Source organism: Psittacula echo, assembly GCF_963264785.1.
Source record: "Psittacula echo genome assembly, chromosome: 7".
NCBI lineage: Eukaryota > Metazoa > Chordata > Aves > Psittaciformes > Psittacidae > Psittacula > Psittacula echo.
In genome coordinates, this window is record NC_137740.1 from 28,958,777 (window position 1) to 28,986,644 (window position 27,868).

General features: G+C 42.9%; 1 protein-coding gene across 2 annotated transcripts in view; it reads left to right on the forward strand.

Annotated features, from left to right (window-relative positions):
* Nucleotides 1–27,868, forward strand: part of DIS3L2 (DIS3 like 3'-5' exoribonuclease 2) — a 208,549-nt gene that overhangs the window by 70,418 nt on the left and 110,263 nt on the right. For both annotated transcript variants that reach the window (XM_080622290.1, XM_080622291.1), the window contains exons 8-10: nt 6,663–6,769; nt 8,012–8,259; nt 14,929–15,102. In XM_080622290.1, the coding sequence (XP_080478416.1) occupies nt 6,663–6,769; nt 8,012–8,259; nt 14,929–15,102 (529 nt within the window). The remainder of the gene's footprint in view (nt 1–6,662; nt 6,770–8,011; nt 8,260–14,928; nt 15,103–27,868) is intronic.

Consider the following 27,868-nt stretch of genomic DNA (forward strand, 5'->3'; position numbering starts at 1 on the left):
ATTAATATGATAAAACTGTATTTATATAGACTGCAACATTACCTGATTTTTTTGAAGTTTAATTCTATTGCAATAAAGCTTCCACTGCCCTGTTGATTGGCAGCTTCTCGAGCACACGAGAGCGTCAGGAAGCCTGAATACCTGTGCTCTGTTTGTGGTAATGTTATGTGGCTACTGAGACAGCTACAGTTTGATCTGTTGGACTAGATGTCAGCTTCCCCAAATGGTGTTCAATCTTTGTTGTGGAACAGCCTTGAAGGGTTCTAAAGGAAAAGTGGCACTTCTGTCTCATCATTCTGCCATATCCTTGGTTGTGGAGGTGGCTAAATGTAAGTAAATGATTTAGATGCTTGGCTACGTTACATGTGTAAGGAAGCCAGGTATACTCACCTCTTCACATTGTCTTTGCTGTTTGTTATTGCTTGTGCTTGTCTCTGTGCTGTATGAATCCTTTATTATGCTTTTTCTCTCCCTCTCTGAGGGACTCCTCCCACCTGTGCATCTTCAAAAATCTTCTTGCTTATTATCTGAGTCTCCTGGTCCTCATCTTCAGTGTGCTGTTGGGCACACAGGTGTGTGAGTTCAGGTGTTCAGACATGAGCAGCTGTGGCATGGCAAGTCTGCTTAAATGAGTATTCAAAATAAACTTCTATAATGAAGTTAATCCTGTTCAATAGACACACAGCTCTGCAATGAGACAACTCAGGTTGTTGTCTCATTGCTGCATGGTTTGGAACAGCTTTGCTTCTTACTTGCTGAGTCCTCTTGCATTGCACATGGAATCTGTCAGGCTGAGTTTGGACAGGCTGCCTGCATGTGTTAAATTCCAAAACTGTTGGCTTAAACAGTCTCATCACAGTGAACTACTTGTCTTCCCTCCATCGCAGGTGGAAAGCTCTGTGTGTGAAGATATTAATACTCACAAAGTACTGTTTCTTGCATGATATTTTGCTGAGCAAGCCTTCTTGTAGCCCATTTAAAATAAATTTCAATTTTGCATAGTGCCTGGTACCAAGTGAAATGGCACTTTTTCCCTACTCTCTTGGGTAAGGAGGAGAGGCTCTTTACTCTGCTAGGTGAGACTTCAGAGAGTTCACTTGGACCTCTGTACTTCTGATTCCAGGGCAGAGAAATCTGTCAAGATCAGGAGAAGCTTCTACCTCTGTAGGCACTGAAATAACTTTGTAGGAACTGAGATCATCCATGTAAGGACAGGTGTTTCTAAGAAATCAGATCCCTTTGCTTTGATCCTCAGAAAGTTAGTTTTGCTTTGCTTATTGAAGGGAGGACCACGTATGATGTGAACTAATGGTTCCTACCAACAGTTTGTGTTCTGGAGAAAAAATCTATTCTGTGCCAATAATCATTGGTAGCTGAATATGAAGAGCCCTTGTACTGTCTTCTAAACAGCAACATGTTTCCTTCTCATTGTCCCTAAAAATGAAGGCTGTAGTAGGATAGTGTAATAGTCCAGGGTAAATCTGTGCATGCATCTGAATGTATCACTTTTTGGTTGAAGGGAGTTTTCATTTCCATATGTTTCTTGTATTAATATAAACAGAACTTCCAGAAACACATTCTTTTTGAATGTGACACAATCCTTGAGATGCATATAATAAATTGGTTTGTTTTACACCACTTTCCGTATGTATTTGGTACTAAAATGTAATATGCTGAAAACTGTTTATTTGAAGTAGACGTAAGAAAACCTAAGTGTTGCTTACTTCAGTAGTAAGTAGGAGAGTTTGCTATTGAAAGGTTTATAGGTGTGTTGGTATCTGAGCACTAAGCTTAAGAGCCATATTTTCTGTTTTAAAAGCTTAATATCAATAATGCCTTCTGATGGGATTCTTAGATGTGCCGGCTAACTTCTCAAGTAGTTTTTCTTTTTCCTAGCTGAAGTAGCAAACATTGAACGTATTTTTTAAAAAACCTTGGTTTTTTCCATCCAGGGAGGGAGATTTTTTTTCCAGTGAGTTGTTTCTGAGATCTGAAACTGCGATATATTTTCATTTGCTAGTGGATATTGCATCTTTAATTGTATTCCTTTTGGACAGGATTGCAAATTTCCACAGTGACCAATGCAAACGCAGTGAAAATAATTTTGGATCTGTCACAAGTAATCAGAACTCTAGTATGATGACTTGTGGTCCACTTTGGCCACCTTTTAATGTCATGGTAATGTAATTGTAAAAAGAAATTTGGGGGGCTTTAAAAAAAAAAGTTTGACTTAGGAATGCCCATCAGGCAAATCTAAGTGTATATTGAACCTGCCTAAATTGATCTGTTACAGACGGATGCAGATTCCAAGTGTCCTGGATCTACTTTGTTGCTAATAACATAACTAATTTGAATTGCTTTTTGTATCTAGTGCCTAATTTTATTTTGTTTTTCTTTTTTAAAGTAAGACTTAAAGTTTTGGTTTGTCAGATAATTGCTGAAAGGAAAACACGGAGATTTTAATGCAGTTTCACTGGATCCTAGTTGCTGAAGTGTGTTTTCACTGTAAGATAAGCTGATGAAGTACTGCCCAAGCTAACATAGTAAATCTTTCTCAGAAAACATGTCTTTGCCCAGGGTGGAAATATTGAATGGTCATTGGATAACAACTGCAGTAAAGGGGTCAGAATAATTCATTTTTAGTTTGGCATAATACAGGGAGTTTCTTCTCACCTCTCCTGCTCAAAACCCTGCTCCTCTCTCATGTTAACTCTCCTTTAGGATTGCCTCTGTGGCTCTGCCCTGTTGTAGGAGATGTTTTCCTTCCGGCTGGGATCTTCTAGACAGCCAGTCACTGGTGGGACCCTGATACCTTCTCTTTTTGTCCACACACCAAGATTCAACTTCTTTGGAGGGAAGGGGGACGTGCAATGGAGGAGAGGGACTGCCAGAAGTGTATCTGGGGGACTTGGGTACCAGACTCTCGTGGCATATTGTTGCTCTTGAGACTGAGGTTTCTGTGCAATAATGTGACAATTGAGCCAGGTGGACATTATATGCTTTGTTGTCCTTTCTGAGCAGGGGGATTTCTCACAGGGACCCCTCATTGCTGGTGCTCTGCTATTGTACACCTCCAAGCATTAGATACAATCCCAGTACTGAAAAAATTTAGACTTCAAAAGGAGCAGCTACAAGCTATAGAGAAGTCCACATCTCTTGGACCCAGGAGTAGAGTTCCTTGTGTGTCTTCTTCCCTGTCCCTTGTTTCAGGAGAGTTCCACATTAGTAAGTGACCTTTTAGGTACTGATGTTGATTAAGAAAGACAGGTAAAAATAAGCAGATGGCTAGGATTTCCTTCCTTTTTTCTTTCTGTTGATGGTATAGTTGTAGATCCCAGGGTCTATAAGTTGGACTTTCTAATAGAATAGAATTCCAGTAATGCTGGAATTGGAGAAACCCCTGAAGAAGATGCTCTCCAGCTAGCCAAAAGCTCCTGGTTTGCGTTGGCTGTGAAGGAAAAAAGCAAGTTCTACCACATCCCACAGTGAGAATTTAGATGTTTTCTGGTACCTGTATTGGGTTCACATGGGGCTCAGCTTCAGCAGGATGGGGGAAAATGCTCCAGCCCTGCATGTTCTTCATCCCAGACAAAGGAAGTCCTGGTCACCCATTTATTGTGCTCCCTGTGATGGCTCCCTCCTGTGCTTCTGTGTTTTCACATGAGTGTATGCCATACCTCCTGAGGACATCACTGCTGGCTCCTTTTTTTGACAGGAAAAGCTGCTTCAGTGTAAAAATGAAAATGACTTTTTGGAGAAATGGGAGTTGGAAGGATAAGTGGAAAGAAAGCAGTGCTAACAAGCGTGTTCCTCACATGGCTCCTGGTGCTTTTCTCATTCTCACCTGCTGGACCTTGAGTCACTGCTGTTGTTTTGCTATGTTGGAGAAAGCAGCAAATGCAGCTCTTGTTTTTTTTCCCCAAACATGTTTAGATCTGATTTCTATCCAGTGTGTCGTGCAGTGAGGAAGGTTCACTCCAGTAAAGCTCTGGGCTTGAGGCAGGTGTGCTTAAAGGCATGGTCTTTGAAAGGCTACCACTGTCCCTCCCCTTGCCCTCTGCCCCTGCCAGTGTTTCTTTGTACTAGATTGTCATCTTCTTTGTCCTAGCTGTCTTTATGGTTGGCACACTGTAAACCTATGACTATTAAATGATGGCTTTAAAATTTGTAAGAAAACAGAATGGCTCCTTGCTTTTATTCTTTACTTGCCTGGTATGACCTTTAGCCAGCAAAGACCTTAGAGGAGGTAAAGAAATGAGATAACTTGGATATCCCCACTATTAAAACTTTATAATTATTAGAGCAACTTTTTTCCCCATTTTGTTGCCATAAAACTGGTTATTTTATCCCTTAGTAACCCTGTTTGTAGCAAATCTGTGTTCATATCAGTAGGGGAAGTAAAAAAAGAAATGGGCTTGCTGCTGCTACTACTGCTGCTTTTTTTTAGGAAAGTAGATTAAACCACTGAATATCTGTCCTTTCTCCTCCCAGCATTGCTGCTAACAAGTCAGTAAAGATAAAATCAAAGTCACTTAGATTCTTCTGAAAAATATAATCTCAGGGGAGAGGCAGAGTCTGAAGATCTTTCTATCAGAAGGCAAAGCTGTGGATAATTAGCGCCGTATGAGAACCAGCATTTGTCATTAGAGCGATGGCTGTCATTGACTGCTGGGGTAACTTTGCCTGAAGGCACCCAAGGCCACCCACAGTGGCAGGACCATCTGTGAATGTGCCCTGGTGATGGTGGTGCACAGCCGTTCCCCTCAGGACAAGCTGCTGCCCCTCCACAGCACCCCCCCCTCCCCCCCCCCCCGGCTTCCCCCAGGCACCCTTCCTCAGCACCCAAGCATGCTTGATGCTGCCAGCAGCTGCAGCTGCCCCTCCCGCAGCCCAGCCCCCTCCATCCATCATGTCACCAGCAGCCTCCATCAAGGGTCTCTGCAGGACAGATGGGTGTCATCTGGGGACCAGGGTCTGGGAGACACCACGCTTCTCCTTGAGGCTTTCTCACATTCGTGAGCACTGTTGGCCTGCTGGAGCACAGCTTTCAGCAAAAGATTGCTTTATCTCATGTCTTCCAAGGAAAACAGTGGCAGCTTCATCCCTTGAAATTTGCACTTGGTGCCACAGTCTTTCTTTAAGGAAGCAAAATTCCTTTTGAACACTCAAGGACTGATTTTAGCACATGTGTTTGAGATGGATGTGGTGCTGTACAAGTGGAAAAAGGCAGCCATCTTTGAGAAGCCTTCCAGACAAGAGCACATGGATGCTTTCATCAGAAAAATGTTGTCAGAGCAGTAAACACAGGCTCTCAGCAGAGATGCAGCTTAAGAAGGGATCGGTCCCAGCCTTCTCCATAATGAAGATTGCTTTGGATATTTGTAAACACTATATGCATTCAGTGTGCCAGCCATCTATTGCAGATATTCAGCCTGAAGAACGCTCCAGGGAGACTTATAGCAGCCTTCCAGTACCTAAAGGGGCCAACAAGAAAGCTGGAGAGAGGCTTTTTACAAGGGTACTTAGGGGTAGGACAAAGGAGAATCATAGAATAGTTAGGGTTGGAAAGGACCTTAAGATCATCTAGTTCCAACCCCACTGCCATGGGCAGGGACACCCCACACTAAACCATGCCACCCAAGGCCCTGTCCAACCTGGCTTTGAACACCGCCAGGGATGGAGCATTCACAACTTCCCTGGGCAACCCATTGCAGTGCCTCACCACCCTCACGGTAAAGAACTTCTTCCTTATATCTAATCTAAACTTCCCCTGTTTAAGTTTTAACCCCTTAGGTTAGATTTTAGGAAGAAGTTCTTCTCTCTGAGAGTGGTGAGACACTGGCACAGGTTGCCCAGAGAAGCTGTGGCTGCTCCATCCCTGGCGGCGTTCAAGGCCAGGTTGGACAGGGCTTTGAGCAATCTGGTCTAATGGAAGGTGTCCCTGCCCTTGGCAAGGGAGATTGGAACTGGATGATCCTTAAGGTCCCTTCCAACCCAAACCATTCTGTGATTCTGTACTTTCAAACTCAGATACTTGAATACTTTAAAATTGCAAACTAGGAATTAGTTGACAGTTGATTCAAATATTATCAGTGTCTGGTCAAGAGATTTCAGGGGGAGGGAGCTGTTTGTCATATGTAGCAATTACTTTCATAGAACTTTTTCATAATCCTGGTCTATAGCCAAAGAGGGTCAGCTTAGTAGATATGGTTTCTGTTTCACAGATAAACATACAATTTCTAACTGTACATAATGCTTTTTTAAAGGAAATTAAATATTAAGTGATCATATGTACTTAAAGGGCTACTTATACAATGTTAATGACTTTAAGAAATGACAGGAAATTCATGTAGTTGTTAGTGTTGGATAAACAATGTCTTTCACACCATTTTGTTTATTATGTCTGGTATAGTTCTACTTGTAAAGTTGGGATTTATTTTGATTTTTGTTGTTTTTCAGCAGATCTGCATGGTAAGTGAACGTATCTCTGCTCTTTTTGGTAGCCTGGAGAAATACTAATTGCTTCATGCTTGGATATTCTGACACTTGAGGGATCTATTTTCTTTCACATAAGTACTAGATGCAGCTTGTATTGTAGTTTACAGCAATATGCATTTGTCATGGAAATATGCTACAGTAACTGTTGTGTTTGTTTGGTGCAGCAAAGGCTGTTGGGATCGGTGCTGTGCACAGAACAAAGCAAGATGATAGACCCAAGGTGAATGATCCCAGGCTCCTCCCAGATAAGTGTCTTCAAAGGACAGCCAAGGTAACTCCATGGCGACTGACAAGCGAGTACATGTGTGCTCCCAAAGGATGAAGGAGATCAGCTCTGACCCCCCTATAGTCTCCATCTGTTGAGCTTTGAATCTCATTCTTCATTTCAAAAAGAGTAATTGTCTGATCTGATAAAAATCAAAACTCATGTTATTTTTATCGATTATACTAGTTTAAATTCCCTTTCTTTGTTACGCAGAGTTACGTAGCAAGATTCAGGAAAAGATTAGTTACTCATATGAGTGTCAAGATATCCAAAGTTGTCAGAATTAATTCTTACAGACTTTGGAAAGGCTGCTAGTGCTATTGGTTCAAGATCTAAGTCAATCTCTGAATGTTAAGAGACCAGAAAAGGTCTACTGGGTCACCTGGGTCAGGTCTCTTCCATGACTTGCACTTTCCCTTGCAGCGTTTAGGTTCTGGTCCCTGTTGTGGACTGGGCTGCCCTCTGGTCTCATCCAGTATGCCAATTCCAGTGCTCAGAATCAAACAGAGGTGCAGCTTCTGAAATCTTCTGGAAGGACTCTTCTGTATAAGCTTAGAAAATTGGCTATAATATTTCTGCTATCCAGTGATTTATTATGGTCTACAAAAATATAGCCTGGATGAACACCTCTCTGGAACAATTATTTAGTGATATTGTAGTTTATTATTCTTTTCAAAGCCATGTTGTATAAAGGTAAAATAACCCCTAACTTCAGAAAGAACAGAGAGAAGGAGAGAACTGCCAAATTCCCCACAGCACATCCTTTCCTGTGGTTAGCATTGGATCTGCCAGTGGCACCGTTTTTGGACTGGCCTGTTTTGGGCAGAATGTCAGAATCACAGGCTGAGGATGCAAATGAAAGATTTTACAGGAGTTGCTTGTATTTTGTGGCTGATTCCCTGCATTTGGAAGCATCTGCTTCTTGTCTGATTTTGTTCTGTAATCAAGAAAATTGCTGTAGAGAGCTAGCACTTGGAAGGCACTTAGCTATTCTATAGCCATGAGCAAGATGGCAAGGAAAATACACTGTAAATAGGTACTCAGTTAAAAAATGCACATGCATACATATACACACAGAGGGAAAGCATGATATAGGCATTGTGATTTTTCCAGATACTTTGCTGATCCTCTGCGTATCCCTATTCTGTTAAAGAAAATAAGTTTCTCTGAAGCTAAAAATAGCTTCAAAAAATAGCTATAAAAATATAGCTATATAAAAATAGCTGTAGAAATCTTTGCCTCTTCCAGGTGGTCTATATTTTGGAAAAGAAGCATTCCCGAGCAGCTACAGGTTTCATCAAGCTTCTGGCAGACAAGAACAGTGAACTCTTCAAGAGGTGTGCCATGTTCTCACCTGTGGACCACAGAGTGCCCAGGATCTATGTGTCCTTGGCTGATTGCCCTCCAGACTTTGTGACCAGGCCTGAGGACTATTCAAATATACTCTTCATCTGTCGCATAGTGGACTGGAAAGAAGACAGCAACTTTGCAACAGGGTATGTGGCTGCTATTGGAAGTGGAGATGACTGAGATTCCTAGTCAAAGTGCTTGGCTTCACTTAATTTGATGCATGCAATAGAGACAGGAATCTGTTAACAAGATGCTTGTCTTGTATTTCTCTGGTATTTGGTGGATAAACTGTGATGAGGCTAAGGGTAGCTCATCACTAGTTAACCTCATGGCTACATAATGTTAGTTTCTTTTGGTACTTGTTTCAGTGTGCTGGCACATCACAGCATTAATGAGCATATGGGCTTTGCTCAGAAAAGCTTGTAGTCTAGAGGGAACAGACACAGGTACTTAGCCTGACCAGCACAAGCACCGTGGGGTGCTGACAGCCTTTCAGTGTTGCCTCCCTTTGTGTAAGAGTACTACACATTGTGTAGGCTTTTCACTTCTGCATGAGGGAGAATATCAGTAGCTGTGAGACTCTTTGGTTTTTAAGCTTTTACTGATAAGAAGTAGAAGGAAATCACAGATTTTTGTGGTTTTAAATTTGCGCTGCTTCAAGGAAGGTGTTGCATTCTGTGCATTTCAGGAGGCACTGTAAAGCCGTTGCTGTCCGGAGTTCAAGTTGAAGGCATTGTCACAAAGGAGGAGATTTTAAGCCAGGGCTACAGAAATGACCTATGCTGGGCTGGGTTTGGATTGTACGTTCATTTTGCCTCTCCACGAGGAAGACGCTGTAGTTTTCAGCATTTTCAATTTTTTCTTGGGAACAGTTGCAGTGTGCCAAGCTCTCGCCTGGAGTAGCCACACGGTTTCCTATTGAGTGGATCTCTGTAAGGAACTGTGGATATTGATAAATCTGTTCAGTTATTGTGGGAAAACCTGAGCAGTCCTGAGTAGTTGATGATCCAGAGTAAGTAACTCTGACCTATGGCAATGCTGTGCTCAAATTCTACAGGTGATGGGGATCTAGATGTAATCTGGAGCACATGCAGTAATGGCAGTTGAGCATAAATCTCAACTTTTCTCTTCTCCTTGCAAAGCTGTTCTGATAGGGTAGTACAGCTGATGTACAGCATCAGCTCCGTGGTCTTTAAGCTTTACTCAAACTCTTGGTAAAGCTTAAAACTTGCATAAAATTTTGGTGGTTTTTTTTTTTTGGTTTTTTTTTTTTTTTCCCTCAGAGTAAGTGTGTTAGCACAGATCTAACAGCTGTAGAGCTAAAAGCAAACTATACTGAAGTCAGTGATTCCCTGTCTTTAAGTTTGCTACCAGTTGTGACTGGTTTGTGTTCCTAGTAATAGCAAGTTTCACATGTACTCTGAAAGCCACATGAACCATTAAGTCACTCAGTTATTTCCTAGCTAAACTGCAGTGCATGAACTGAAGTGGACTCCCTTTGAGCCCCACTTAACTAGGGGCTGGCTGTGCTGTGAAATTCACTGTGACTAAGTTTCTTACTGGCAGAGATTTTCTTTGTCTTCTTTGACTCCAATGGAGAAAAGACTGGAGGGTGATTTTACTGTCTGGCTTCTTGTCATGCACAACCCCCCTTTTCAGCAGAAATGAGAGAAATTAGGAGGATGGGATAATGTCTTTTTTCATTGGCTAATATGTGTGTCTTTAATCTGTGCTTCTGACAACATTGTATATTCTCTTCTGGGTGTTTTGGTAATTTCCAAGAAGTAAAGGGTGTTGTCAGGAAAGAAAATGTCCATGATTGTCTTCATACATAACTGTTTCCTCTGGTAGTTTGTTGCACTTCCGTAAGTGCCTTGTGGAGATAGGAAGCATAAAGCCTCAGTGACCCATTTTGTTTTTAACTCTAACTACATGCCTGTTTAAACACTGAAAGACAAGGAAACCTCTTGAAGGTGCCCAAAATTCCTGTTTGCTTTTGGGCTGGTTTCTAAGCTTGTTTCTAAGCTGTGTTGCTAGCTATGGCCCACCTGAAGGAGAGGTGAGCAGGTGATGTGCACCTTATTGCATGCTTGGTTTTTTTGAACTTCCATGTGCACCCCTAGTTCTGCCTGCAGACTTCATGATACCCCTTTGACAGCATCACCATGGTTTTGAAGGTGCCTGGACTAAAGAACCTGTAGGTCATCACTGTTCACTGTTTAAGTCTGCTGGAAGTCCGACAAGGAAACATCCTTTTATTTACATCCAGTCATTTTGTCTGGATGTCTTGTGTGTTTCTAGGTACTCTCCATCCTGCAGCTGAATTCCCACAGGCATGTTATGCACCTTCCTCATATTTCCTTTTCTGTTAGAAAGTTCAGTGCCAGGTTTCCTAACACATTTAGTCTGATCACGTAATCTGTCTTCCAGCGACCAGTGTGGGTGGAGCAGTGAGATGCCATGGCCAAGAATTTGGTAGGGGCAGTGGCCACCCAGGGTGGTCACCTGCACAGGGACAACCTGACATTCCCTGGAGGTCCTTTTGGGGAGGGGGGTGCGTTTCTGTGTCGTGATTGCCACCTGGTGGTCAGCAGTGAGGCACTGTCCCCTCTGAAGGCCACCCTGTCACCCAGCCATGCTGGGGAGAAGCAGGTAGGAACTAATGGCTCCATGTCCCGCTGGCAATGCCCTGAGTGTGTGTCACTGTATTGTCTCCTGCATGTGAAGTGAATTTACTGTGGTAGTGAAATGGCAATTAACTGTACCTGCTTTAGGTAGCAGGTAAATAGCTTCAAAATATTCCCCTTTTCCAGATAAATTGTATGAGTACTGCGGTGTACAGTTATTGTCTGGGGACCTTATTTCAGTGATGGAGTCCAGGGCTGTTTGGAGCATTAGTCCAGATATCTCTGCACTTTTGGATATGGTAAAGATGTAATCTCTTCGCCTCCATGTATGATGATGGATGAGACAGTTAAAAAAAAAAAAAAAAAGTAATAGTCAAATGTTGAAGCAGTGACCCAATCTGTTTTGCATGGGGCTTGTGGCTGTTCTAACTCAGGGCCTTTGATATTGGTGTGTCGACGTGACAAGATTTGTCACAGCATTTGCAATAAAATTAAATGTTACAGGATGTTTTTGTACTTGATCCTCTTTCCAAAACCATCAAAGTATCTTGAATTCCTTTAATCTCTGGAATTCTATTCTGGGCTTTTTTTTTAATTCACAAATGTATTTGGAGTGAAGGGAAATGAGCAGGTGTACCTTGGGAGCTCAGTGTAAGGCTCGAGGAAAGGTCTGATCCCTGAGCAGTGTACTATGTTGAAAAACATGTTCTTGCAGACTATCTCTCAGTGAAGCATGTTCCCTCAGCCTCACCACTCTTAAAGTGTGGGATGGCCCCATCTGCATGAGGAGCACCGTGCTGCTCCTATGCTTCAATGGCAGGTAGCTGAAGGGAGGCAGCTCTGTGGTGTGGAGTTGGGCTGGGCTGTGTTCTTGGGTGCTGGGGGATTCCCATGACACAGCTCTCTGTCTGTGATGCTCAGCCCTGCAGCTGTCTCTCCTGGGACCTTTATTAAGCCTGTGCAACTCTGCCTGGGGGCCTTTGGCCCTTGGGAGCAGCCATGTGGCCTTGCTTGCTCTCCCCTCTCCTGCTGTTGCACAGGCTTCCTCTAGGAGTGGTGGTTTATTGATGTGTAGGATGTCCTCCTGATGCTGGAAGAAACCTTCCATGTAGGATGACTGTGGACAAGTCTGCTCCAGGAGAGACTGAATAAGGTTGTTAAGTCCCTGTGGAAGTTATTCACTCTCATCTGGGAGCCTGCCCAGCTTTCCAGAGGAAACAAGGCTTATGTAATTATGCTTTGTCTTTTTGGAGAGTTCTTATCATGTAACATTTGAACAGGTTGGCCAGTTTCAGCTGGGTTGGGGAAATGGAGAGAGCTCAAATGTTTGTAGAAATGGGTGGCTGAATAGATGGATCAGTGTCGCCGTGAAGGGGAAGTGGCAGCATGAGTGTGGCTCTGCCCCAGGTGCACATGTATGGGAGGGCAAGCTCCAGTGGGTTGGCAACTTGGGGCAGTTCATTTTGCTTGCAGCTATGACTTATTGGAGAGCTACCCTGTGCTGCCCAATGCTCCAACCATGACACATTCCTGTTGGTGCCTGCTACTACCATGTCTGACATCAGTCCAAGGGTATTCAAGGTAATGCTTCCCCATCACTGCCACAGAAAAGAAGTGTTTACATCTGTAACCTTTATAATATTTTTGCTTTTAACATTTAAAAAACCAGATCAACACGCAAGCCTGTGGTGTCAGACACTGTAACTCCCTGGGAGTGAATGTCTGACTGCTGCTGGGCCCTGTGCCTGTTGTTGTTTATAAGCCTCTTGAACTATTCTTGCTACCCTTGGTGGCCGCAGAGCCCCATGAGTGATTTTACAGCCTGGCTGTTACTTCAGGGCCATTGGTGATCCTATATGCGTTACCTTTGATCACATGCTGTCCTGTCAGATTTTGCTATGATGCAAGTCATCATGCCTGCATGGCCCCAATTAGAGTCAGTTGTACACTTTTTATTTCAAGGTACTTGGGAAATGTTCCCTGGAACACTGTAAATCAAATGTTAATTACTATTTAAAAAATATTAGTCCTATATCAAACCTCTGGGTAAACCCCTTTTGATTTGTAATCTAATTTCAGTAAACGGATCAAGAGAACATGGGTTTCAAGACTGAGCTGGAAAGCACTCTGGCATTCAGAGGTGCTTTCCATGACTTGTCGTGCAGACATCCAGCTGCCCTCCTGGTGCACTTCCCAGCTCTGCCCTTCCAACAGAAGGAGCACCTTCAAGCCCTTACCATTTCTTTTTGACAGGGCAACTTGTTCTCTCTTTTCCTCTTGTATTTTTTTAATCCATCCTCAGTGATGCTGGTGGGCCTGCGGACTCGCGGGCTCATCCTTGCTCAGTCTCCAAGCTCTGCACTAGACATTGGAAATTAAGTGATGATTTCTTTGGTTTATTGTTACTGCTGAGAGAGAAGGAGATAAAACTGATGTTTCATTTATTTACATTAAAATAAGGATCAGACAGGGACTCAGCTGCAGGAACAGAGAACTCAGCCTTGGTGCCAAACGTGCGCATATTTCTGCCATGCAGTTTGTTCATAAAGTTGCAACAATGGTAGGAAATATCTTTTATCCTTGTTTTCATTTTTATTTTAAAGCTAGGCAATGTGAACTCTACAATTTGCCCCACCATGAAGCGCGGAATCCTTTCCAGCATATTACACAATGTGACAGGTTTATTGCACAGCCCTTCCCATTGTGAAGAGAGCAAGCTTTGCTCTCATAAAGAAGATGGGCTTGCTTGTGCTGCTTGGATGGGGTTTGTTCTGTGGGTTTATGGCACATTTGAAGCCCTGAAAGCATCTTGTGTGTCCAAATGACAAGTGCACTGTTTTGGCCCCAATTTAGGAAAGTAATTAGTGCCTGTTCTCACTCATTGGAATTAAAGCAGAAAGATCAATATAATGATTGTGTATTTTATGCAGTGGAAAAACACTTATTAGAGTGGCTGATTTTGCACTGTGTTATTACCCCTCTCTTTTGTGTCATATTTTGATGGATTTGCCTTAATTTCAGTTGTAATTTTCTTGGGTCAGAAGCATTATCTCTACTGGCTGTAACGTGCTATTCGCTCTAATGGCAGTATATTAAAAATTAAAAAATCATTTATCTCTTTGTACTGCAGAGCAATGTGGGGCTGAGAAGGGGGACAAGGTGAGCCACCATGGACATAGGTTCTCATGTGGTATTTGTAACTAGCTAGGGAGGGAACAAATGTCCCATTCCTTTGGAGTACCAGTTTGCACGCTGTGTCCAGAGCCAAATGCTTGTTTAACACGAGAGCTCACAGCCAGATGCGTACTGGGGTTCACACTGGAGCAGATGGAAACTTTCTCTAAGCATAACAGAGCAGCAACCTCATCCACACATGTCCACAATACTTCATCAAAGACTATTAGCATGTGGGGGACAGTTTCCTCTGTGACTCACTTCTAGATTGTGGGCTCCTCTCCAGTTAGCTCCTGGTTCAGAGGCGTCTATGTAGCTAAGAGAGAAGGGACAAACTACTGGGAATATTCAAGTCCTGGAAGGAGCATGGGAAAGAGTTGGAAAGACGATCTGTGGGCATGTCTGCGTGTGCTACTTCTGTAAGGAAGGCAGTAAGGTTCTTCACACCTCTGTCTTCATAGGGCGTCAGTTTGCCCAGGCAAGGATCCAAAGTGCATCCTTTGAGATGGAGAGCAGTGTGTTGAGCTCCCTGGGAGCTGTCTTCAGCAGAGCTGTCTGGGATCTGCTGGGAATCTGTTCTCCATTTTGGATAGTAGGAGTGAGTCACCTTTTTCAGTGGTGAGGAAAGGAAGGAGAATCTCAAGGGAGCCAACAATGTGTAAAGCAAGAGCTGCTGGTGGGGTGGGCTATGCTTGTCTATCCCTGTTGGATGTATTTTTTTTCTAAAATTTGACACTTTCTTAGCTCTGCAAAAACCTAATAATATGAAACATCTAGTTAAAATGAGATGCATGAAACAGCCCAGAGTACTGTCTGTCTAGTGTTTTGCATCTCCAGCAGACATAAGTCATGGTGTAGTCTGAATTCCTGCCGAGTCCTCTGCCAAAACTGAGGGAGAAGTGAATGGGTGAAAGAGTATGTTTGAGGGCTCAGCATCCTCTCTCAGGAGACAGCAGTAACATGACAGTAGTAATTATACACTTAAGAAAAGCATCCCTGTTTTTCTCTCTGCAGGCAATTGGCCAAAAGTCTTGGTCAGGCCGGGGAGATTGAGCCAGAAACGGAAGGGATCCTGATGGAGTATGGTGTGGATTTCTCTGACTTTCCCTCTGAAGCCCTGGAGTGCCTTCCGCAGAACCTGCCCTGGGTTATCTCACCAGGAGAGCTTGCCAAAAGAAGAGATTTAAGGTAACAACAAAAAGTGTGGTCTGACACTCTTTCTTGGGTTGGTACAGAGTTGTGCTATTTTGTTTTGCATTCATCACGCTTTGAAGAGGCACTGACTTTATTATGTGCACCATATTACATGTTACCTGTGCCTGTGTGTAAAGAAACGGCTTTTGAAACTGTCTACAAACTCCAGTTATTTGGAAAAATATTTTGTAAGGCGAAGGGGCTTTTTCTCAAAAGAACTATTGAAAACCGAAAATTTGGTGTTTGGCACCTAATCTGAAAGCTTTATGTTTTTGTCTGGAATGTATTACGATTTTAGTGGTAGTTTTATAGCAGAGATTTTCTGAATGCCTGGCAGATCAAATGATCTTGGGCATTGTTACTTTGAAACTTAAGCACAGGTAGAGACTGTCCTGTGTTTTCCTGTCTAGTCTCAATGTTTTTCTGTTCTGAAGAACTGATGTTGTGTGCAGTTTATGACAGCTCTTAATCAGATTAGCAGCTGGCAAATGCCGTCCCTCCCTGCAGCCTGGCAAATCTGTGCTGTCCCCCACCTCATATTAGCCATCCCTGCAACTTAGTGGTACTCCTGCCAGCTTTTGGGAACTCCACAGTCTGTTGGGTGATAGACACTCTGACATTGCCAGACTACTCAAAACTAGTGGACTTGCTACACTTCAGAAAGTCATGTTTCAGATATGTCTTTACTAGAAAAGATATAAAGACAAAATTAAAATAATTTGTTTAGAACCTCACTTTGCAATAAAGGAAGGTGCAAGAAAGCAAAACAATAAATTATTAATATGATAATGGTGTGTTCAACTTCCACCTTTGCTTGTGCTAGAGCATCCTGTCTCAGTTGGAAGATTCATTGCTTTCTTGGATATTGCTGTGCTAAAACAGGCCTATGAGCCTGATTCTTCAAGACACTGCACTGGTACAAGCATGTAATCCTGCACTGTAGCCTGCAACTTCCTTACTGCTTCAGCTTCACTGGATTTCCATTTGCTTACAATGGAATAATTCAGGGAGGATCACAATCCTGATTGACTAGCGGTAACCCTCAGATGCCAGATCCAAACTGTATTTTATTTTATCTTTATTCTGTAATACCTGTATTTTATTTTATTCTATCTTTAGAATAAAAATTCTAAAGATCCTGAATGCTGCAGTTCAGAAATCACTGGAAAGTGCTTATTTTTATAGTCTTGACTACATTTCAGTAGCATTCTCTGTTTCTTCTGACCCAAGTTCTTTCAAGCAAATAAAGAGCTTGACTTGTCTCCAGTCAGACAATTAGTTTTGGAAACAAAATTCCAAGTGCATTTCTTGTTTTATTGCTGAATTATTACACTGGGACTTACCAAGGTGATAACACTTGCTCAGTTAAGCTATTTAAATCCTTCTCTGCCCCTTCCTGACCACACTACAAAGTAGATTTCCTTTTGATCCTCTCAAATATAAACATTTAACAGTCAGAGTTTTTAAGACAATTATTTGGGCTTAATTTACTAATCCTTTTAATGTCAACTGCCACATCGCTAACTAGTTTGTGGTCTAAACACATATGGAGATAGCATGAGACTTCTAGTTATGGAAAGTAAAATACAGATGAGTCTTCTTTTCTGTTTCCTGACAGTGAGAGGTTTGTCTACCCAGAAAAAGATGAGTTTTATTAATACAGATAGTGTGACTCATAGATGAGTGGAGTCCTGCAGTTGGAGGCCTGGCTGCCATCTCTCCTGGTCTTCTTACCCATCAGATCTTGAGAGTGACATGTCCCAGGGTAGCTCAGCTTTATTTTGATATTAAATAATAGCTTTCATATAGTTGGCAATAAGTGTGTTGTGGTCTGCAGTGTTGTACAAATGGCTGGTACACACTGGCCCAGCCTGGCATCTGGAGGAAGAAACCTGAACCCGAGTATCTGGTCTGGTTGCACATGGGAGTTGTGTCTTGTTTTCCAAGGGAACTTGCACTATGTTCAGTGACACCTGCCTCTGTGAGTGCCTGTCTTTGCTATACTTTGTGCGTGTTGATCCCTCAGGCTCCCCAGAGAGCCCAGTAGTCTCAGAGTATACTAAGGTAAATTACAGTGAAATAAAAACTCACCTTTTCTCCTGAAATTGCTATGTTAGCACTTCTAAACAGCTCATCCTAATTCAGTTTACACATTGCCCACCTGTCAAACACATACTAAGAGTCTGGCTTATAATACTTTCATCTCTAGTAAATCCTCTCTAGTTCTGTTAGCACCGTGCTCTAAATTTTCTAGTGTCACACATTAGCTTTTGAGATTTGAAACCAAGACATAAGAAAAGTCTTGGGTTTTGGGGCATTTCCTCTCCCTGAGATAACTTTTCCTTGTTTCCTTTCATCATGGTAGATGACCGTTTCCTCCTCTGTGTTCTGCTAACCAGTGTCCTGAGTGTGGTCAGGTCTGTTTGTGTGTAGAGCATGGAGGCAGAGGTTCTACACTGGAGGCATTTGTTGAGTGCGGTTTTAGATGAAAGTGAGACAGTGTTTCACCAAGCTGCTGAGGCTGGGCAAGAGGAGGGAAAGATATTTTGTCCATGCCGTCATGTAAATATGTTCCTTGATCTTCCTGCAAGTCTTTCAGTTTTACAGGAAGCCTGTTCTTGCCATGCATAGTCTGTTTGGATAGTAACTGTGATCTCACCTACGGAGCCTCTGCAGAATTGCTTCCAAGACATCTTTCTTTTTTTTCTCATTTCTCCAATAATATCACAAGGAAAGGTTTACATAATATTTTAATATTACTTAGGGCAGAAAATATTCAAACTTTGCGGATCGCTTTGAAATCTTTAAGCTGATAAGTCTCCACTCTGCCACTAGAGCCCAGTTTTGCCATGGACACCTGCTTTTTAGCTTCCTGGGTTTATCTATTTGTAAAATTAGGCAAGTATTTCATGGGTACTCCCAGCTTACTTGTTTGTAAAGAGCACCAGAAACTTTTAATGAAAAGTATTAGGCAAGTATTAGGTGTTGGCATTGCATACTGCAGTTGTATTTTATAGAGTGTATGAAATTTCATAAGGTATCACAATAGTGTGGTTAAGGAAACTTCCCTTCCTGAGACTTTAAATGTGATAATACAGATAGGACCAGAGTTCTCATTTTATTATTCAGGTTGACTGGAATTGGCATTTTTTCATTAGAAGTTTAAAAAATGTTTGGTTTCTGCTTTTAGAGAAACACTGGAGCATTAGTGTCAGAGAGACAAATTTTGATGGGTGCAAAGTTCAAACTGTTTTCTGTCTTTTCCAGTGTTTCAACATGTAATTTTCACTTCCTTGTTTGCTTTGCACTTATTATTTCAATGGTGTGGGACAAAATATAGCCCTTGAGCAGAAGAGGGATCAGGGCAAAGAAGGACATGTAAATTTCAGAGATAGGTGCAGGAGACATGGGCTGGAAGAGGAGGCTATTTGAAGAGGTGTAGCCAGGAATCTAAGAAACCCAAAAACTATTTCTAAGACTCATTTCAAATGTTTCTAATTTCATTCATATCTTTTTGTTTCCTTTACTGCTTAACTGGGACAAGAAACTAAAGCCAGGAAAGTCCGATTATAGTGGGAAACAAAACCCTAAATATTGGAGAGAGAAAAAAGGATGTTCTTTGCAAAGCAGTTCTGCCTTTTGCTTGTCTCCCATTGTTGGTGTTACTGTGGAAAATGTATAACATCACTCTTTTGGAAAGCACTAGAACCTGTTCAAACAGAGATGGTTTATATAGTCTAATATGGAAGAACTTGAGGATATCTATTTCTTTACCATTTTTACTAATAATAAGTGAGCCTGTTGACCTCTGCTGGACTATTACAAATGTGAAACTTGGCACTCAAAATTGCTTGCTCTAAATTTTCCAGTTGCTTTCTCTTTTTCCATTTGATGTCATCCTGCCAACTAGTAATTTTATTATTATAAACAGGACATTGTATTCACTTTTAAGAAGAAATATGAAGCTGAAGGTAAAATTACAAACTGTAGTTTCTCAGCTGGCAAAATACAAAACAATGAGCTAAAAATACTGAGCAGAGAAAGGGTGCTGCAGCAAGAAACTCTGAAATGTATACAAGATGGATGTGGTCTGAGGAGCAGAAACTGACTGACTTCAGCTGAGCAGCTCTGAACTCCTGAGAATCACCAAATGGTTCGGGTTGCAAGGCACCTCTGGATCCCCTTGCTCAAAGCAGGGTCAGCTAGAGCAGGCTGCTGAGGTCTGTGTCCATTTGGGGTTTGGATAGCTCTAAAGATGGGGGATTCCACAACCCTTCTTAGGAATGCATTCTGGGGTTCAGTTACCCTTACAGTAGAAACATGGGTGTTTTTTACGTTTAAATGGATTCTCCTGTTGATGGATCACAGAATCACAGAATCCCAAGGGTTGGAAGGGACCTCAAAATATCATCTAGTCCAACCCCCCTGCAAGAGCAGGGTAACCTAGAGTACATCACACAGGAACTTGTCCAGCCAGGCCTTGAATATCTTCAAAGTAGGAGACTCCACAACCCCCCTGGGCAACCTGTTCCAGTGCTCTGTCACTCTCACAGTAAAGAAGTTTTTCCTGTCTTCTTTGCTCCCTATCATAAGGTATATTTTCATATTGATAAGATCTGTCTGCCTGAGCCTTCTGTTCTCAAAGCTACTCTGCCACAGCTCTCTCTGCCTCTCCTGTAGGTGGATGCTCCAATTCCTTAATCATAATTGAGGCCCTTCAGCAAACTTGCACTAGTATGTTGATGTCTTCCTGCTACTAGGCAGCCCAGAATGGGACGCAGGACTCCAGCTGTGGTCTCACTAGTGCCAAGTAAAGGAGAAGGACTGAAGTACTGCATTTCTTGACCTGCTCGCAACACTCTTCCTAATGCAGCCCAGGAGGCTGTTGACCACCTTTGCTACCATGGCATGTTGTTGGTTCATATTCAACTTGTCCAGCTGCTTTCCAGCTAGCTGGTCTCCAGGCTGTACTGGTGGCATGGGGTAATTCCTCCCCATATGCAGGACTTTGCTTTTCCCTTTGAGCTTCATGAGATTCCCATTAGCCCATTTCTCTGCTGAAGGCCTTCTGAATGGCAGCGTAACTGTTCAATGCTCCCATGAGGCTAGAAGGCCTGGAGGGCATCAGAATGGCAGACAGTGAGGATCCACTGCATTGGCAGGAGACAATTAATGCTCACTTGCTTCCCTCGCAGGGCAGAGTTAATGCACTTTGTTCTTGCAGGCAGAAAGCTCTAATTGCATCTTGATATTTCAGCATGTGACCTCAATTGCAGCTGACCTAAAGCTATCCAAGTTGTTGAAGGCTAAATTGTAATTTTGGCTGCCCATTTGAAAATGTAGCATCCTTCCTTTGGTTGATAAGGGAGAAAGAATGGAGGTGCTGTGTCTTTGTGTCCACTGTGGACGTAAGCTCTGTAGCACTGTCTGTGAGTAGAAAGCACTGGCAGCAGGGCAGTACCTGCACTGCAGTTCTGCCCACAGTTCAGCTGTAACTTTCTTGAGAAGTTTTACAGCTGGTAACGGGGATTAGCAGTGTTTACAGTAAAGGTTTGACAGCATGCTCTTTCCTGTAGATGCCTGAGGGCATTATTGGCTGATAAAATTAGAGGTGATGGTAAAAATGGCAACTTTGAGCTGTGCAAGGGGTGTTGGAGGAAAACAGCCTCTGAAGCAGATGTCTTTTCAAGGCAGGTGGACAGCTTCAGTTAGAAATGAGTGCAAGTCAGATAAAACATCATTAAATAGCTTGTTTCCTGGAGATTTTCCACTACAAAAAGCTGGTGTTAAGTAGAGCAAGACTTACTCAGCTATAATAGGATATGTAAAAATGCTCTGGTTTCTGATGGAAACTGAGAAATTACTTGTTTAGCAAATGTATAAGCAACATTGCTACAGACCTGACTGTTGTCTTGGCGTGGAGTGGAGGCACAAACAGAGCCAGATTATGATCTCTGCCCTCTCACTGAGCTGTTCTGTGACTAATTTAATGTTCTCCATAGGGAGATACAAGGCATACAAAGGATTACTCAGTGGTGTGTAAGGATATCAGATCAAGTCCCTCTCTAACAGAATTGGTTCCAGAAGATGGTGATGGTGGCTGTATCTGCTCTGAGTCCTTCTGCTGTCCAGACAGTCTGGGGAATGGTACTCTTCTTGGTGAGGAGAATTTTGCGTTAGCTCCATCCTCACCCATTAGCTGAGTAAGTAAAATTCTGAATAAATATGGTGCTGCTGTCAGAGTGATGTGGTTCAGCTCCTTGCTTCTGGTTGGCTTCTTCAGGTCCTGCTCTCTGTTTTCATAACATTTTCTACTACACTATAGCTACAGCAGTTGTGGTGACATTTGTACAAAATGATGCATGGTCTTTGCTCCCAGATGCTGTTGTTGTCAGTGGCTGGTGTACATAGACACCCTGGCAACTTCACTAATGTTTTTCCTTACAGGAAGGCACATGTGGTCGTTGGAAGTGAAGCTTCAAGTGGAATTGGTAGTATGTAGTTGGACAGGATTATTGCGCTCAGATCTTGTAGGCTTGCTTACTTAAGAATCTCTTTAGTTGTGGAAAACAGTAATAATTTTTGTGACTAGTTTGTTATACATACAGTCTTTTTCCTGTCTGGCTTCCTATTTTAGGAGAAACATAACAGAGGGAGATGAAGATAAAATCTTAAATCAATTTGAGAACAAGTCCGTTTCTCCCTGGATTCCACTAGGTCACAAAGTGGCTTTTGATGAGCAGAAGAAAATGCCTGATCATCTCATGTTTATGTATGTTAAGCGGGCCCAGTTCAGGTGTGCCAAATACTGCCTCTTGCCTTAATATCACAGTACTTTGCTGGTGCTCCTTTCTTGCTAGAGAAACAGGGTGGTAGATGGGAGATGAAGGATCCAAGTCCTGGTGTCAACCCAGGTATCTGTCTCTGATATTGTAGATGAAGAAACCTATAGCTTCTTCAGTAGGTGCGATGGGCTGACCCTGGCTAGTCACCAGTGCCCACCAAAGACACTCTATCACTCTCTTCCTCAGCTGGGTGGGGGATAGAAAATATAACAAAAGGCTCATGGGTCAGGATAAGGCCAGGGAGAGATCACTCAGCAATTACTGTCATAGGCAAAACAGGTAAATGTTGGCAAAACTTGGGTAAATTAGTTTATTACCAATCAAATCAGAGTAGGATAATGAGAAATAAAGTCTTAAATGCGAGTCTTAAATGCACCTTCTACCCATCCCTTCCTTCTTTCCAGGCTCAACTTTACACCTGATTTTCTCTACCTCCTACCCTCCAGTGGCACATGGGAACAGGAATGCTGGTTGCAGTCAGTTCACCATGTGTTGTCTCTGCTGCTCCTTCCTCCTCAGAGTTGGGCTCCTCACACTCTTCCCCTGCTCAGAGGGGGGTCTCTCCCATGGCAGACAGTTCTTCACAAGCTTCTCCAATGTGAGTCCTTCCCACGAGCTGCAGTTCTTTACGAACTGCTCCAGTGTGTGTGTCCTTCAGGAACAGACTGCCTCAGTGTGGGTCCCCTATGAGGTCACAAGTCCTGCAGCAAACCTGCTCCAGTGTGGGCTCAATGGGGCCATAGGTCATGTCAGGAGCCTGCTCCAGCGTGGGATTTCCACAGGATCACAGCCTCCTTTGGGCATCCCCCTGCTCCACTGTGGGGTCCTCCATGGGACAGCCTTCCTCACCATGGTCTGCACTGTGAACTGCAGAGGAATATCTGCTATAGCGCTTGAAGCACCTCCTCCCGTCCTGCACTGACCTTAGTATCTGCAGGGCTGTTTCTTTTACGTATTGTCACTCTTCCCTCCAGCTGCAATTGCTCCTGCACAGGAATGTCCCACCCTTCTTAAAGATTTTATCACAGAGGCGCTACCACTGTCACTGACTCGACCTTGGCCAGCAGCGGGTCCGTCTTGGAGCCAACTGGCAGTTTCTCAACACTACCCCTGTAGTGTGTTGTCCTGTCCATACACCCCGAAACCTTGCCACACAAATCCAATACAGTAGGTAATGCAGTATATCCCCACTGGTGAATTTCAGGGCTGATCACTAGGTTGGGCTGGTTGTTGCAAGGAAAAACATTTTCCATGTGGCTTCAGTCTGATGAAGTGGTCTGAAGCATGCTTTGACCCTCTCCATCTGCCCTGATGTTTTTTGATGATTGGATCTTTGTCCCAGGTTATTCTCACATCCTCACTCTCTAAAAATTAAAAAACCCACCATAATATAGATAGCACACATGCAGGTGTATGAGGCAGGGCTGTACTGGAGGTATTACACCATGGATTAGAAGTGGGGTGATCTGGAAAAAAATAATACAAATAATTCTGGGAGGTGAGGGATTGATTTACAAGGAAGGATTAACTGTTCAATGTGAATTTGCCAACACTGAAACTAGAAGTTTGTGAGATAGTAGTTGATAGTTAAACTATGTGGACCAAAACGAAAAAAATGAGAATCATCTAAGGTGATGGGAGGATACAAGGGGGCGTTATGAGGGCAAATAAGGTAAAACAAAGAGGTAACCTTCTTGTCCAACCTAGATAGACTGTAACTTAGACTGCTAAAGTAAGTACTGGAAACTCCATCACTAAAGAGATGCTTAATACTATCCTGAAGAAAGTCCTTGCAAATGTATTTTCATGAGTAGTTCGGCCTTGACCTATGCAGGTTGGATGACCCAATGTCTCTTCTATTTCTAGCTCTGTGCATCTATGATTAAAATAGTTTATACAATGGAAGCACATTTTCAATTACACTCCACCTTTTAGTGTGGGATGGTGGTGCAGAGACCTCATTATATTTGTGGCACTATTACAGCATGACTTGTAGGAAATACTGCTGGTACTTGGTCTCTCAGGGACTCTGATCTTGTTTATATATATACTGGCTTTTCAGGTCATTTAGGTATGTTACAAGGCTGCAGTGCTCTTCCCCACCCCCCCCTCTCCCCCATCTTTCTTCTTACTCGGAGGTCATAAACATATAGAAGGAATAATTGATTCTGGTTCGACAACCCAGTGAGCAGTCCTTGGTGAAAATGTAAATGTTTTTTGTTGTAGATGTGTAATACTTCAGGAGTCATTGTAAGATGCTCTCTTGGACCGAGGTCTGTTTTCTGAACCAGAACAGGACATTAGCTAAAACATAAACACAGAGAAATTAAAGAGAACAGTACTGGCTTGATGTAGAATGTTGGGTTTTCAATGAATACTGGATTTTTGTGGAGGGGGCAGTTTTTGCTTCCAATTATTTTATAATTTTGGTTCATTTTGAAGTTCACGCACCATGAAAGAGGAGATTTCTGATGTATCAAGTATGTTTGTTGGCGTGTTACAGGGCATTTGGAGTGCTGTTAGAGATTTGTCAGGGTACTTCTATTGCAGGCATATTTTAAAAATATATTCCTTTTAAGAATCTGTTTTGGAAGCAGCCACTCTGGGTTTGTAACTAAAATCTGCCAGTGTCAAGTGTGACAAATGTGGTAGACACTACATGTAATAGATGTCTCTAGGGTGGGATGTTGAAGTCTCAAGAATGTTCAGGCACTGATTGTTCTCTGAAATTTCTCTCACAGAAAGAGTACTTCATCCCTGTTTGAGTGATGAACATCAGTGGAATTGGTCCCGTGCTTACTGGCACTTTATAACAAACCTGCACAGACACTGTGGTTGAGCTGGGTTTACTTGTGATTGAAGAACGAGATTGATTTTTGTGGTTGCCATAACAATTGGGCTGTTGTGTGAAAACATGTTAGTAGCATTCACTGGAGTGAGCTGACTGCTCTAGGATGCCTGTTCCCAAATTAAAACAACTGTTTCTAGCTCTGAGAAATGATGCCTGTAACTTTTGCAGGATGGCACTCAGCAGGGTCTTAGAAATGACCTGAAGAGCTTTAAGATTCTGTAGTGCCTTTGGTGTGCTTAATTTTAAAATGCCAGCTTTGAGCAGGAGTTAATAAAGGTAAGCTTGGAGGCTGAGCTTTCACTCCCACTAGGCTATTGTATGTACTCACAAAGTGGAGAGAACAGGACAATCTAGGGAGTCCCTAGGGAATGTAAATGCATTGCAAGTGTCTAGACATGCAGTCAGTCATACTGTAAGTGTCTTAGCACTGACATACTCAAGTTTAAAAGAAGGCTTGCACTGCCTAAACTTTAATAGACAAAATTATGTTCATTACTGTCACACCTCTAGCTGCAGCAGTCTGATCTTTGGAAATATGCTAATGCTTCTGCAAAACATTTAGTTTGATGCTTCAAGAGCTGCTGGATGACTAGACGGACTGTGGGCTGTGAGCACTGAGCCTGGGACAGGGTAGGATGGTCAGCATGTGGGTAACCATTCTGCTGCTTGAATCTGCAGTTGTGTAGTGTTTGTGTGCTGGGAATTCACAGGCAGAAGGTTTCAGCCACCTTTTTCAGGCTAGTGGGTGCTGTGGTTTCCTGTGTGTTCTTTCTTCTCTCTTGTAGTCTGAAAGTTGCTCTTCGGAGAAAGTCAGGACTTCCTGGGCCTGGTTCCTGAATAGCTTGTTCATACTTGTTCTTCAGAACTCTGCCTCTTACAAACGGTCACTTTAGCTGTAAAGACTATGTCTTGCTTCACTGAGGGTTTTCTGATGCTCTACTGGGTACATGCAGTTCACTGAACTGTTCTTTCACAGTTGATGGTGTTTGTTAAGAGTGGTGAAAATCTGGGCTCCGTGTCTCCACTGGCAAGTTGCTTGACTGCGTGCTGCTGACTGGGAAGGATATCCAGTTGTGTTAGGAGGATCTGCATGGCTGCAGGGTGCTGCTTTGTCTGCTGTGTACACACTGGTGCTTTTCTCCAGTAGTAGCACCATGCTGCTTTTACAGACAATCGCAGTGGTAGCACCCAAATTTTGCCCAGCAACTGCCCACGGCAGCAGCCTTGCCTCTAATACAGCCTGAGCCCATGGTTTAAAAATGCAATGCTTCATCTTGATCCAAGTAGCTTTCCACTTGAGTGAAGATGGAGCCCTGACCACAGGAACTTGTAATCTTGTTTCGTAGGTGTTTATAATTTATGGCTAAACTAACTGATATTGAATGCTGAACAGTTTATCTGGCTAAAATGGATATATTGTACCTCACTTTGCAGCACCAACTGTACAGTATTTTCTCTGTTGGTTCTTGCGTTACATATTTGCACAAAGAAAAACAAACTGCTGTTGCAGTCCTGTGGTCTGCAAGCGTTTTAATTACCATGTTGGTAATTCCAGCTCACCAGCAGACTACTTATCTTAACTCTACTGCTGCACTAACCATTAATTCTAGGTCCTGTTAAAGGTAAAAAGACTAACTGCTCTGCAGATATGCTTGTCTGCTTTAATTAGTCTTCTGTAAGCTGTGCAACAAGAAACTACACTTAATTAGCTTTCCTTAAATTAGGATTGATATACCAGCCTGTATATGTTGACACTGCTGTTACTGTCTAATAAACTAAGTGCTTTATCCTGCAGTTTTTTCCCTAGGTGGTTGATTTACAAGGTGGCAGGCAAGAGCCAGTGTGCGAGCTTTGGCTTCAGTTAGTGCTCTTGTCAGGGCCTCGGGGCTAGAGGTGGCTGGGTCAGTGCTCCTGACAGGGTATGGGCAGTCTGTGACACATACTTTCATGACTCTTGTTTGCAGATCCACCATGCTTTGTTCCCCTGACCCTCCAAAGCTCTTGCAGGCATTGCCTCGCTCCAGTGCATGAAACCTCTGGCCATGAGAAGGAAGGAGGAAAGATTTTTTTCTCCTATGACAGCAACTCCATGCCAGAGCAAGCCTACCTCTGCAAACCTGCATTAAACATATGTTTTGGACTAAGAGGCTCTCGTAAAAAGTGCAAGTTTCCACAACAAAATGTTTGGTTTTGATCAGTGCTGGGGGTTTCTTAAAAGAACATGTTTATCTCTAGTCCTTCCCAGCATGAAGACGAGAAAAACTCTTAACTCTGTGTGTTTGTCTATCTCCTAAACCATTTTCCTTTAACCAAGTTGCGTGTATGTTGGAACAAGTGGACCTGGAACATCTCATTACTTTTACAAAGTGTGTTTTGACAATTTGAAATGAATAAAATAGGTTTTTATTAGGTGTAATGACAATGAGAGATGGCTCCTTTGGGGCTTTTAAAGAAGGGGGAGAGCAGAATGATGAAGCTCTTTAGCCCACAAGGTCACTTTGGCAGCCCTGCAGAAGCTGGAGACAGCTGCCAATTTGTATTTATCTGTGGTCAATGCAAATGTGCATGTAGTTGGGCTATTTGCTTGTGAGTAAGCAATGTCTTTGTTAGCAGGTGCATAAAAAGTACTGTTGCCTTGAGGTTTAGTCATGCAACCCACTGCAGGTTAGTTTTGTTATCGGTTACCCAATACAGGTATGGTCAGAAATGTGGTCTGATCTCTCTGAGATTCCATGTGCCAGAGCCTTTGGGGTATTGTGCTGCCAGACAGTATGGTCAGGGGAGGAATTTGAATGGCTCCTTTTTCTTGACAGGGTATACTTGCCACATAGCTTGAAGCAATGTTATTTCTTCACCCAGATGGTTTTTGTCAGCTGCCTTCAGGGTCCTCTCTGGGGATCTGTACAGGAATGGCTGGTGTAGGTGCCAAGGGAGGGGAAGGAATGGTTTGCCCACACCCAGCCTTTCCTCCCCTTGCTTGTCATTCTTGTCATTGTCTTGTGCTGATTCTCTCTGGGATGAGAGGTGGCTCTCTGCAGCGTGTGGGAGATAAAAGGTGACACTG